At 36.4% G+C, this 13,128-nt stretch overlaps 1 protein-coding gene across 5 annotated transcripts in view; it reads right to left on the bottom strand.

The window, feature by feature from the left end:
- The window catches only part of Tbc1d5 (TBC1 domain family member 5), a 429,722-nt gene that overhangs the window by 160,761 nt on the left and 255,833 nt on the right, over nt 1-13,128 (bottom strand). For all 5 annotated transcript variants that reach the window (XR_007595848.1, XM_050165069.1, XM_050165070.1 and 2 more), the window contains 4 exons: nt 4,027-4,115; nt 2,663-2,713; nt 2,494-2,563; nt 644-816 (listed from right to left, as the gene is read on the bottom strand). Coding sequence is in view for 4 of the 5 variants with exons in the window: in XM_050165069.1 (XP_050021026.1) it covers nt 644-816; nt 2,494-2,563; nt 2,663-2,713; nt 4,027-4,115 (383 nt within the window). In the remaining variant the exon portion in view is untranslated. The remainder of the gene's footprint in view (nt 1-643; nt 817-2,493; nt 2,564-2,662; nt 2,714-4,026; nt 4,116-13,128) is intronic.

Raw genomic sequence — 13,128 nt, forward strand, 5'->3', positions numbered from 1 at the left:
GGGGAGGGAAAAGGGAGGTGGGGAGGAGGCAGAAATCTTTAATAAAAAAAAAATCATAGCAAAAAAAAATTTTTTCTTCCAAGCAATTGCTTAGCAGTAGATGAAGATGAAAAGAACATTTTTTACAATGTGATGAACAAATAATTTTGTTATCTACAGATTTACATAGCTAACAGACACTAACCAAAGCACTAGTTTTCTCATTTGCCACATTTAATCGTGGGGAACACACACACACACACACACACACACACACACACACACCCCACCCCTAAGGAATCACTGAGTCCCTATTCTTCTGTTAGCATGTTAGAAAATAATGTGACTACAGATAATTACTACAGCATGTTCACTGAGAAAAACGTTTCACCCAGGAGGAAAATCAAGGCATTCAAAGAACACAGTACAGATGACTCAGAGTCTTGGGTCTGGATTCATGTGTAATCCCATGCTTCCTTAGACTGTTTAGCTAAATAACATATTCTACCATGTTCAAAGATGAGACACCATATGTGAAAATGAGATGACCTGGCACATGAATGACATGGAACTAGAACAGGCCCTATTTTCAGGGATCTGAGCTATTCAGAAACTATCAGAATATCATAATTAGAAATAGCTAAAGTAGAAATTTAAAACTTACAAGCCATATATTTGTGGTGCAATTTCTAGCCTGTTCAAGTGCATGTAGAGCTCAATATCATGCTTCTTCAGTAGGTGATCCTGGATCTGGTTGACTTTAGTAACAATGGCAACTGTTGGCCCTAAATCCTGTGGTCTAGCAAAGGGGATGGGTGTCATCAGAGAGTCTTTTCCCTGAAAAATAGAAGACATATTATTTCAATTTGAAATTAAGAAATATGGTAATTGGTTTTAAATTTATCCATCAAAGGAGTTTAAAGATGCAACACTGCTGTATCATAACCATGGCATAGCAAACATTTATGGGGCAGGTGACAGCTGTGCTTATCCAGCCTTACCCAGAGTGTCTCTTCTAAGTGTCTCCCTTGCATAGTTCCTCTTGTGGCATTAAATTTCCCAGGAGAATTGGGCTAGTGATGGAGGAAGGTCATTGGTTAATTAATAAAGAAACTGATTGGCCCTGGTAGGTTAGAACATAGGTGGGTGGAATAAACAGAACAGAATGCTGGGAGGAAGAGGAAGTGAACTCAGACTCCATAGCTCTGCTCTCTGAGGCAGCCGCGATGAAGCTCCGACCCAGGATGGACGTAGGCTAGAATCTTCCCGGTAAGCGCACCTTGGGGTGCTACACACATTAATAGAAAGGGGTACTCAAGATGTAAGAATTAGCCAGTAAGAAGCTAGAGCTAATGGGCCAGGCAGTGTTTAAATGAATACAATTTGTGTATTGTTATTTCAGGGCATAAGCTAGCCAGGCGGCTCGGAGCTGGGCGGCAGGAATGCAGCCCACAGCTCCCACAACAGGCTAGAAGCAGTGAAGCCTGTCAAGTGGCCCCTGGCCACTTGATCTGGTTAGGCTTGGATGGAAGTATATTTCTTGTAGCAATTAAAACTGAAACACTAAATGAAAACTACACAAAAAGGGAAAGAAAAAATCATTTTAGAAAAGGAAATGTTCTTTCTCTGTCCTTTTGTCAATGTAAGTAGCTGAGAAAAGATGAATAACTGCTTAAAATACAATCTGTGTGAGGCCCTCCCTCAACATCCTTTTGCCACCACTTCAAATTTCTATGGACTCCATGAGCCTGACCCACCGTGACCTTCAGTCCCTCATTTCTATGTATCTGACAGTGGTGTTTGTAGCATCCCTCACTAGTGATTCTTGGTTTACTTCTGAGTTTAAAGCTAATGCTAAAATAATAATGTTTATGCTTCTCCCAAGATTGCTTTCCATACAGAAAAGTCTCAATTTCATCCCTCTGCTCAAATGCTATTCCTCATTTAAATCCTATATTCAATGAAAATAAGTAAAATAAAGTAAGAATAAAGGACATGGACATTAAATCTGTGATTTTAAAATAATATACTAGCAAAAGAAGGCAATCTGTTTGACACAGATCTTTATCAATGTGCTTCAATAGCAATGCATTAAAAAAGATCTCAGTAAGAGATTAATAAAAGGTTTATAATAGCCAGGTATATGGTACACGCCTTTACTCCCAATACACAGGCAGATCACTGTGAGGTACTAATTAGACAGGGGTACATACTGAATCGCTCTCTATCTGAAAAAGACAAAACAGACTTAAAGTTTATAATAATTTTATAATTGGAATATGCATATATAAAGGAAAGGTTCCACTTATTTATATGAATCTTCATGTTGTGTTTATTTATATACCAATATTATTAGAATATGTAATAGATAGCTAGAATTGCTGCCCTAAGTATATTTATAATTTATTACAAAATGATCAGCTACACTACAGTGAAATAACAAACTATTCTAGTGTATGTTTTTATTTACTGTTACAAAAATGTACTGAAGAGATCTGTACTATTAAGAGTTACCTTTGGACCATCATGCTCAAAAGTAGAAAACCAAGGTTCAGCAGTTTCCATAAGCTGTGAGAACATTGCGCTAAAAATTAGAAAAAAAATAATTATATATTTAATCTTCACTAAAGTTCTGATGGTATTTAAAAAAAAAAAAAGAAAACGCAATAGCTGTAATACTTACTAGGCATCGTGCTCCAGAAACTCAGGGTTCAACAGAGTTTTCATTTCCTCACTTATAAAAGAAAACAATTCAAGCCAACAACGTGAGCAAATTTTAATAACTCTGGTAGATATAGCCTCTGCTTTAGACTGCATTCATAAGTCAATTTACATACAGTGTACAAGTAAAAAGTTAGTCTTTCAAAGGTCAACTCTAATAACAAATAAAATTCTGATTTTTATAAAGATTAAAAGGAAGTTATTTGATTGTCTGTGTCCCAATAAAGTAACCATCTAATAATTCCAGATAATGTATTGGAAAGAGTGACATTATATTCCTTCCAGGTATCCCAAATAACATATGGAAAAAGTGATACTATAGTCCTTGATTAAGTTTAATCTATAATAATTTTTTACTCTACAATATATCACTTTTCTTTCAAAACAAACAAAAAACTATAGTGACTGATTGAACATGCAATACCAAAAGTGCTTTATTGCTTTCCTTTTTATTTCATCTTAACATCAATTAGTCAACAACAACACCTTTAGCAAATCTACTCAATGCTGTTCTATTTTATAATGAACTATTTTCAGCCTTAGATTGTAGAATAATTCAAGGCAGTTAAAAGCTAAGTTACTTGTGTCAAGATTTGATGAAATCAATAAAATTAGAAAACTGGACATTATGCAACCACTAATTCATATACTGTAGAAAAGAGTTAATATAATTTGGGCCTGTTTCCAGCAAAACAGTCAGCTTACATCTGATTAGGAAGGATCATATAAACACGTGTCAAGGTATCACCAGGTATATTTTTGCCAGCATGCAATTCATTTAGCTAGGAAGACTCCTGACAATGCCCGGCGATCCTATAGCTCACCCATCATAAAATGCTTCTTGTTGGGCTCATTGTTATTCTAAGATGGAGAGCTAAATTTTAACAGTTACCAAAGCTAAGGCCAATTACAAAAGTCATTTACAAGAAAGAATCAGTATTTCTCAAAAATATGAAAAGTTTCAAGACCAGTGTCTGTGAAATAGCACTGCTCCTTTATAAACTAAGCTGAGTCAGAGCTGGTAAGGAGAAAGTATCACACAAAGTTTTCATTCAATTAACAGTAAAAACTTAGAGCACAGCAAATCTGAATATTATCCATGATTATAATTTTTAAAATTATATCAAACATTTCCTTTTTGGTCCTTTACATTTTTGTTTTCATTTGACAAGTCCTATTATTTCAGACACACAATTCAAATTTGCCATGTATCTAAACCAGCATTAGAATTTAGCAGAGATCAATCTCATGAAATACAATAAATTGTTTACAGAATACAAAACTAAAGTAACTTCAGTTTGAAAATAATTGCATGCAACAACTTGCCTGGGCTGTGCAGACTCACTGGCGTGTAGAAAAGCTTGGTGGTCACAGTGAAGAACAAAGATGATAGGTGCTAGCAGCTCATGCATACCCTGAAACACAGGGTCAGAAGACATGAATTGCAAGATAATAACAGATATTACTAATATAATAGACAGTATCAGCTAAGTCAAATGCTTCTATTCTTTTGCTCCAGGGCTTGATCTTGGTTCTGAACTCAAGGTTTTATGTGTGTCAAGCAACCTTAGCAATGTGTAAGTACTTATTCAAACAATCACCACTACAAGGATGTCCATTGTTACATAAAAAAGCATAAAAGTCGAATGCTACAAAATGAGTTCTATCTACTTTTAGAATTTGATTGTAATTCTAGCAGAGAATGTATTCTTTAAAATACAGGGAGCAGTTATCTCTTAAATGACATGACAAACAATAAATTGGCATGGCAGACAACCTTGCACCTGTCAGTTGCTTCAAGATCTGTACTCATAAATATGAATTTCACTTATGCAAATTATAATCATGAGCTACAGTGTAAAGATCTGCACTGAGGGCGATGAAGAACTGTAGACCTAAGAAATTACACCCAATGTTTTCATTATATAATGGCTCCAAATTAGGATGCCTGTAGATTTAGGAAGAGCTGAAGTCAGCTGGCTAGGAATGTTAGATAATAAGAGAAACAATCTTTAGCAAGCATGACAGAAAATGAAGTTTTCAATATAATTTTAAACATGTTTAATCAGAAACCTCACATTTTTCCTTGCACTTCAACAACAAACTTAAAATATTTTCTCTTATACTGGCATTCAACAGTGGATCACACAAATGGGCACAAACCAAGAAAAACGTTAGTTGTTACTTTTGTTTTAAAAGTTAGTCTTGTCCATCATTTACCTATTTGGAGGGAAAATAAGATGTCTGTTAGATTAGGTATTAGCCTTATTAACACAGATTTTGATCTTTTAATCATAAAATGCCATACTTTAGCATACAAAATAGATTATATTCTTTCTAGTCACAAAAGTAAGCAAATGCTCACTTCCCCTTTGCTTGACAGATAAGAATGCTCTTTTACTTTATAAATGGTGAGAAAACAAACTTTACAGGAAGAAAAAAGAAACATGAGAGTAGAGAGGGCATTTTGCTGGTAGAAAAGTCAGAGGCTTCCTGTGCTGTGAGGACAGACCCTGCTTGTCTCAGAAAATCCGTCATTATCCCACAGTTCCTATCAGAGTGTAAGCTTTCACGTCAGCAGACTGCACTCATCACTTGTCAATAGTGTTGAGTACAAATGATTTAATAACATAGTTCAAGTCACTGATTCTTTACTGGTGATGCGAAAAAAGCTATCATATATGCCTAAAATATTTTATCTAACTTTTAGCATGAGAAACACTGAAAAATTAGGTGAACTGTGGTTTAAAAAAGATGGGATGAATGGAAAAGATTTAAATACAATTTACACTCATTTATAAAGTTCTCAAAAATTTTTATTACAAAGCATCACCATCTACTTAATGATGTAATGTAGGCAATTTCAGAGAGGCAAGGTACAATGACAATGAAGTGAGGCAGACAGACTGGCCTGATGCCAAATAGACACTAAAATTAAAAACTATCATAGATACCTGCATGGTATCAGTTTTGCCAATTTCTAATACCTTGTTCAAAACAAATCTTTAGAGTATAACTTCTGGAAAATGATACCTGTTAAAGCCCTTGATACACATCATCCAGAGAGAATCCCCTACTACAGAATATAGAATAAACATTTCACATCTTCATATTTATAATTTTTAAAAATCTCAACTCTCACAATCCTAGGAAGACTGAACTCAAAATCTCTGCTGGTCATTTTTAATGAGCAAGCTATTGTGTCTTAGTAAAGAGTGTGTGTTGTCCTTTCATGTATAAACACGTGTGGTGTATGTATTTATTTTCCTGTGTGTTGGTTACATATGAGTTAATTGTTTAATCATGCACGTATGTTCATATGTGGAGACTTAAGGTTCACATCAGTGATCTAACATAACTAGTCTTCCATCTTATTCAATGAGGTAAGATCTCTCAATTAAATACAGGGCTTGAAGCTATGGCTAGTCATGTTAGCCAGGTTACAGTGGAGATTCTGAATAACTCTGTATTCCAAGGCTAGAACTGCAGACAGACCACATCCACTTGTCACTGACATGGTTCTAGAGATCGGAATTTAGGATTTCTTGAGCAGCAAACACTGCAAAAACTGAGCCATCCTGACAGTGCCTGACCTGAAGTGTGTAACACCTTTTTACCAAAGACTTTTAGCCTATTCAATTTTTTATTAAAATATTTACCACGTTTAGCATTTTTCTTTCAATTTTGATATAGCACACCACACTGAAATTAATTTCCTCATAATAAACCATCTTTCGAGTATTTTTTTTCATGCCCAACAAGAGCTCTCTGAGGTAAAGATTAAGTGAGGTGAGGGCTTCCTTTAATTCAGTCAGTTCTTTACTCATTTGAAAGTAGGGTCATTTTTAATCCAGAAAGAGAATATAATTTATTTCTAAATAATTAAACTATTTTATTTAATAAATACTCCATTTTCTATTATATCATAAGGCATATATACCTAACTTTTCCCAAGAGTTTTGAAATATCATCCTTATTATAAATTGAATGTTTACCCCATATTTTTCACTTTTATGCTACTTGACATAAACCTAGACATCTGGAAAAAAGAACCCGTAAGTGTGAAAATGCCTCAAAAAAATTGGCCTATACGAAATCCATATGACATCTTCTTGATTAATGATTAATGTAGAAGGGCCCCAATCAATGTTGGGCGGTGTCATACCTGAGCTGGTAGTCCTGGATGTAAAGCGAGCTGAGTAAGCCATGAGGAGAAAGCCAATAGGCCCCACTAACCCAAGGTCTATGCATTAGTTCCTTTCTCGAGGTTCTCGACTTGGATTCTGGCCTTGACTTCCCTGAATAAGGAACTACCAGCTAGAAGATGAATAAAGCTTTCTACCCAAGTTGCTTTTAGCCATGTGTTTTATCATAGCAATAGAAACACAACAAAGATAATTAGTGTTCTATTAGATTAATATTATTAAACAAGACTTGAATATTATAGACTTGGTCTACACAAGTTTTAGTCTATATAAGAATAATGCTAACCATGGAAGTGAATGATTTTTATAATAAAAACTTTACAATCCTGAATGATAACATGGAGATAGACAAGAGAAGATGGAAAGACTTCCATGCACAAGGGCTGGCAGAACTAGTACTGTGGAAATGACTGTCCCGCCACACACACACACACACACACACACACACACACACACACACACACGATTCAGTGTAATCCTAATCAAAATGCTCATGACATTCTTCACATAGACAGAAAAAAATCCTGAAATCCATATGGAAGCACAAAACACCCTGATAGCCAAAACAATACTGAGTAAACAATAAACACACATGCATGTATGCATACACGTGTCCCAGCACCAACACCAACAGAAAAAAAAAAGACAAAACAATGCCGAAGGATTCACCACACCCAATTTCAAGACATACTAAGGAGTTACCCTAATTAAAAACAGCATAGCACTGATACAAAGACAGATATGTGGATTAGTGAAATACAGAAAAGACTCAAATATGAGCGCACACAATTATAACCATCTTGCATTAGAGAGAGATGCCAAAAATATACAGTAAAGAAACATTTTCAATAATTGGTACTAGTAGAAATGAATGCCCACACATATTAGTAGACTAATATCTATCATCTTGCAAAAACAACAAAATAATAATTAACTCTGAATGTTTTCCAGAGCACAACAGTAACCCGAAATGTGTCAATTTCTAGAAGAAAAACAAAGATAGTATGTGGCAAAACACAGATGGAGAAAAGGACTCTACATAGAACTCCATTCTAACAAAAATTAAGTCCAACAAGTGACAAAGGGGGTGTCATAAAACTAAAATGTTTTGGTACAGCAAGGAAACAATCCATTAAGCTAAGAGAAAGGCCACAGAGTGAGAATATTTGTGAGCTTTTTATCTAACAGAAGACAAGTATCTAGAATATATAAAGGGCTCAATAAAAAGTCAACAACAAAACAAAACAAAACTGGCCTATGGATCTGAACAGAGATAACAAAAGAAAAAATTTCCATGAAGCATCTTTAAAGGTGTTTGTCATCCTTAGCATTAGGCAAATACAAATTAAAATTATTTTGGGATTTCATCTTCCTCTAGTCAAAGTGGCATCTATGACTGGGGCAGCCGTCTGGAGTCACCACAGACAAGACTTACGAGTGACACAGCTGTCCACTCCTTGGCCCTGTTCATCGCTGTCCTGTTTACAGGAGCCAGGAAATGGAAACCACCTGATGTCCTTCACCTGATTACTGGATAATGAACATATGGCACATATTTACAATAGGAGTCTATTTAGCTGTAAAGAAAAATGGAATGATGAAGTCTGTAGGCCAGTGAACGGATCAGGAAAACATTATACTGAGTGATGTAAGCTAGACTCACAAAGAGTTAGAATGTGTTAAGTATACAGCCAGAAATGACTACAGAAGCCAGGGAAGTAGACATGGTTCAAGGGGAGTGGAGAGGAAGAATGACCTTTAGAGAGGGAGAATGGAGGACTTAGGTACTATGAAGAGGGAAATAAGGGAAACAGGTAACAGACTTTAACTGGGTAAAGAAGGTAGGGTAACAGATAAGTTACTCTCTGGATTTTTGAAAAAAAAAAAAACATAGAGAAGCACGATATTTTATAAGCTTACATAAAATATACAATGGTGTGTGCATGTGTATGGGTGATAATGCTTTCCCCAAGGGTCAAAGACTATCAAACTGAAAACTCTAGGGGCAAATATGCAAATTTTCGCTTCAAGTTGTCAGGGGAGTGAGAGACTGCCCAAAGCGCACATACTATTGCCATTGTTTTTAGTTGACCCCAGAACTTGAAGGTAAGTCCTTATTGCTTAAAACATCACACACACTGGACACAGAACTTGGAGAACTTAAGGTGGAAGTGACCTGAAAACCTCTCTGAAAGACAAATTGTCATAGTATGAGTAGGTACAAGCTAGAAAAAAAAAAAAACAATCAATAGTTCTATCCAGATTTGAAGCTACAACAATGACCATATTGGCAAGATACCCCCAAAAGTTTGTTCAATAGTGCCAATTGTATCTAGGGTATGAACAATGCTCATTTAATTGAACTTAAGCTCCCCTACATAGGAGGGAATTCCTGCTTTGCACTGTAAGACAATCAGCTATGGCTAGAGGGGTCACAGACCCTAGTTCTGCCTTTTCCTAAACCAATGTAATTTCTGTTGAATTCAAATATGTATCCCTATAACCAAAGGTAGGTACAATTCTGATCCATCATCAAAGAAGCTTCATTTTGCATTTTTGAGACTAGTTCAGAGAATCACACCTGGGAAAAACTCAAGTGACTAACCCAGCGATGTACAAATCCATCTGGTACGTCTACAGTGCAACCACCAACATCTAGTGGGTAAAATATGGGAAAAATGGTGGGAAGATTGTAAGAGCAGAAGTATAGGATGCCTACTGTTGAGGATCTTCTAGAGCTAACAAGGAAGATGCACCCATGAAATCTCAACAATATGGCTGCCTAAATAAGGTATGGGTAATCACAATATCGCCTGACATACTAATGTGGACAGGGGAAACTTCACAAGCCCCTGGCCCAGAAAAGATTAGTTGCTATAGGCAATTAATGGCTGCTAAGAGAAAGGAAATCAATTGCTACTTTACACAGCTTACCCAATCCCAAACAGTCAACCATAAACATACAAAAAAAAAAGCATTATGAAACAAACCCGTATGTGGTAAACATGCATATATATGTATGTGCATATATATACATATACACACGTGTGTATATTTGTAACAGTAACAAATTAGAACAAATAATACATTTGAAAGGAAGAGGAGAGGGATGCAAGAGGATCTGGCAGGAAGAGAGGGAGAGGTGCAAATGATGTAAATAAAGTATTCATATATGAAATTCTCAAAATATAGAAATATTAAATTTTAAAAGTAATTATTTTTATCTCTGTATATTTCTGCCTTCTTTAACTATTATTGACTATTTAGTTTTTGTGGCACTTCTCTCTAAATTTTCCTATCATTCAAGTATCATTTGTCATTTGCTTATCACATGATAGATGCCACATGTGCTAGGGATATAGCAATTAACAAAGTAGATTGTTTCCTAACCTGAATGGGGATTTATTCATTAGCAGGAGACACACATTAACAAAATGTGTGTTAAAATGGTTAAGTTATAAACTAGTATGTGTATACACTAATGTAGGAGGTTCTTCTGTCTATGTGTTGATTTCATTGGTTGAATAAAGAAAACTGCCTTGGCCTTTTGATAGGGCAGAACTTAGATAGGCGGAAAGACAGAACTGAATTCTGGGAGGAAGAAGGCAGTGTGGCAGACACCATGGTTCTCCTGCCCAAGATGGACGCTGGTTAGACTCGTGCCAGTACGTCACAGTCAAGTGGCGATACACATTAATGGAGATGGGTTAATCAAGATGTGAGAGTTGGCCAAAAAGAGGCTAGATATAATGGTCCAGGCATTAATTTAATTAATACATTTTCTGTGTGTTTACTTTGAGGGTTAAGCAGGCCAGGTGGCGGGACATGGCCCACACCCTCCTACTACAGGTGTAAGCTAGCCGGACTGGATGGAACAAAAGGACCTGCTCTCCCTACTACAATATGCAAAGACATCGGACTAAGTATGTGCATGATTCTATATCCAAGTTCTGCAGCTGTGGTCTCAAGAACCAGTGGGTTGAAAACCGTAGCAAAACAGGGGCCTGAGGATATGGTCAGTCAATAAAGTTTTCACAGCATAAACATGAGGACCTGAGTGTGAACTTTAATACTTATGTAAAAACGCAGGTGTGGTGGCCTGCATATTAAGACCAGCCCAAGGAACATAGAGACAGGAGAATACCACAGGTGTGCCGGGTGTTAGTGCAGTCAATGAGCTCCAATTCAGTAAATACTTGTCTCTTGACAAGTATAATAGAAAGCAACTGAGGTAGACAGCTTCTGCCCTACACACACATATACAAGTACACATCAGACATATACACACACCGCACAAAATAATTAAAAGGAATTGCATCTACACATACACCCCCCCCACACACACACAAGTATAAAACAATTCAAAGGAACTGCATCCACACTAAATTTAGTATCCTTCTTTTCAGTTTGGAGCATGTCCTGGAACTAGCTCTTGCAGACTACTCTGGCCTCATGCTCACAGAGATCCACCTGTCTCAGCCTCCTGAGTGCTGGGATTAAAGGTGTGTACTTGGTGATTTACACTATATCCTTTTAGAGGCCCATGTATGTACGTATGTGTGTGTATATATGTATATGAGTGAGCTACCAGCTAACATATTTATATATTGAAAAGGTGAGAAACAATATTAAATATAATTATTACTTAATCATATCTCAAATCAATAAATAAAGGTATATTTTACTGAATAAAATGTAGAATCCTCTAAACAATATGAAGACAGTATTTTTTGAAATAAAATCATATTATTTTGTGTGTATAAGTGTTTTGGCTGCATGTATGTCTTTGCATCAAGTGTGTGACTGGTGCCCATAGAGGCATGAAAAGAGCTGGAGTTATGAAAGGTTATGAGTTGCTATATAACTGTGGGAACTGAACCCAGGTCCTCTGAAAGAGCAGTCAGTGTTCTTAGCTGCTGAGCCATCGCTCCAGCCCCTAACAGAATCTTTTAGAAGTTTAATTTTTAGTTCTAAAAAATCTACAGCATTTCTGAAATATCTGGGAGAAATTATTAGTTTTTGTTTGTTTTGTTTTTAGATTTACTCTAAGCTGGGTGGTGGTGGCACACACCTTTAATCTCAATATTAGGAGGCAGAGCCAGGTGGATCTCTGTGAGTTTAAGGGCAGCCTGGTCTAGTGAATTCCAGAACAGCCAGGGCTGTTACAGAGAGAAACTGTCTTGGGGAAAAAAAAGATTTGAATTTTATGGGTATGAGTTGAGTGCTCATTCATCCCTATATGTATGCCTGATCACCATGTGCAATGCCCACAAACGTCAAATAAAGGGCGCCAGATCTTATGGAACTGTAGTTATATACAGTTGTTAGCATCCAGGGGATGCTAGGAACTGACCCATATCTCCTGCAAGAGCAACAAATGACAGAGGGTTCAACACACAAGGGCATGGCTTCAACAGGAAAAAAAAAAATAAAAACAAAAATCAGATGTAAACAAAAGCAGAAGCCGGGCAGTGGTGGCGCATGCCTTTAATCCCAGCCCTGGGGAGGCAGAGGCAGGTGGATCTCTGTGAGTTCGAGGCCAGCCTGGTCTACAAGAGCTAGTGCCAGGACAGGCTCCAAAGCTACAGAGAAACCTTGTCTCGAAAAACTTAAAAGAAAAAAAAAAAAAAAAAGCAGATGGAAACGGAAAGTATATATACAATTTTAAAAGAGAAATATCCATCAGGTATAATCATTATTTGACTTGAAAAAACAGTAAACAATGTATTCTTCTTAATATGTGTACTCTGATGTCCCCACCCCCCACATCTCTGCTTAGTTAAAGCTGTTATCCTGCATGCTCTTTAGTAGTCTCATACTCAAAACCCATGCCTGTGAACAAAAAGGTAACAAAGTTTTCTTCAACAGCCTGTAGGCTCACAAAATTGAACCTGTTCTTTTATCTGCCTGTGCTCATTTAGCCCACCAAGCAGTCTTTATTAAAGCTGCAACATCAGGCAGTCAAAGTTCATTAATACCATTTATATAATCTCTGCAATTTCAATTAACTCAGCAAGACATTCTACTACATGATAACAGTCTCATTAATTCAATAAAATCCCATAACTATTAACAATATGGTCGATGTTAAACGGGGTGTCACCTAGTACAAAATAATAGCTTTAACAGCTTGTGATGAAACTGAAGGCTTTTACCCCTTAAATTTAATACGGTTAAATATTCAATCCTTCTACAGCAAGGTATTATTTCTCTAAGAAAAAAT

This window comes from Alexandromys fortis, unplaced genomic scaffold (genome assembly GCF_014885135.2).
Source record: "Alexandromys fortis isolate MF-2015 unplaced genomic scaffold, M_Fortis_MF-2015_v1.1 scaffold_121, whole genome shotgun sequence".
Taxonomy (NCBI): Eukaryota; Metazoa; Chordata; class Mammalia; order Rodentia; family Cricetidae; genus Alexandromys; species Alexandromys fortis.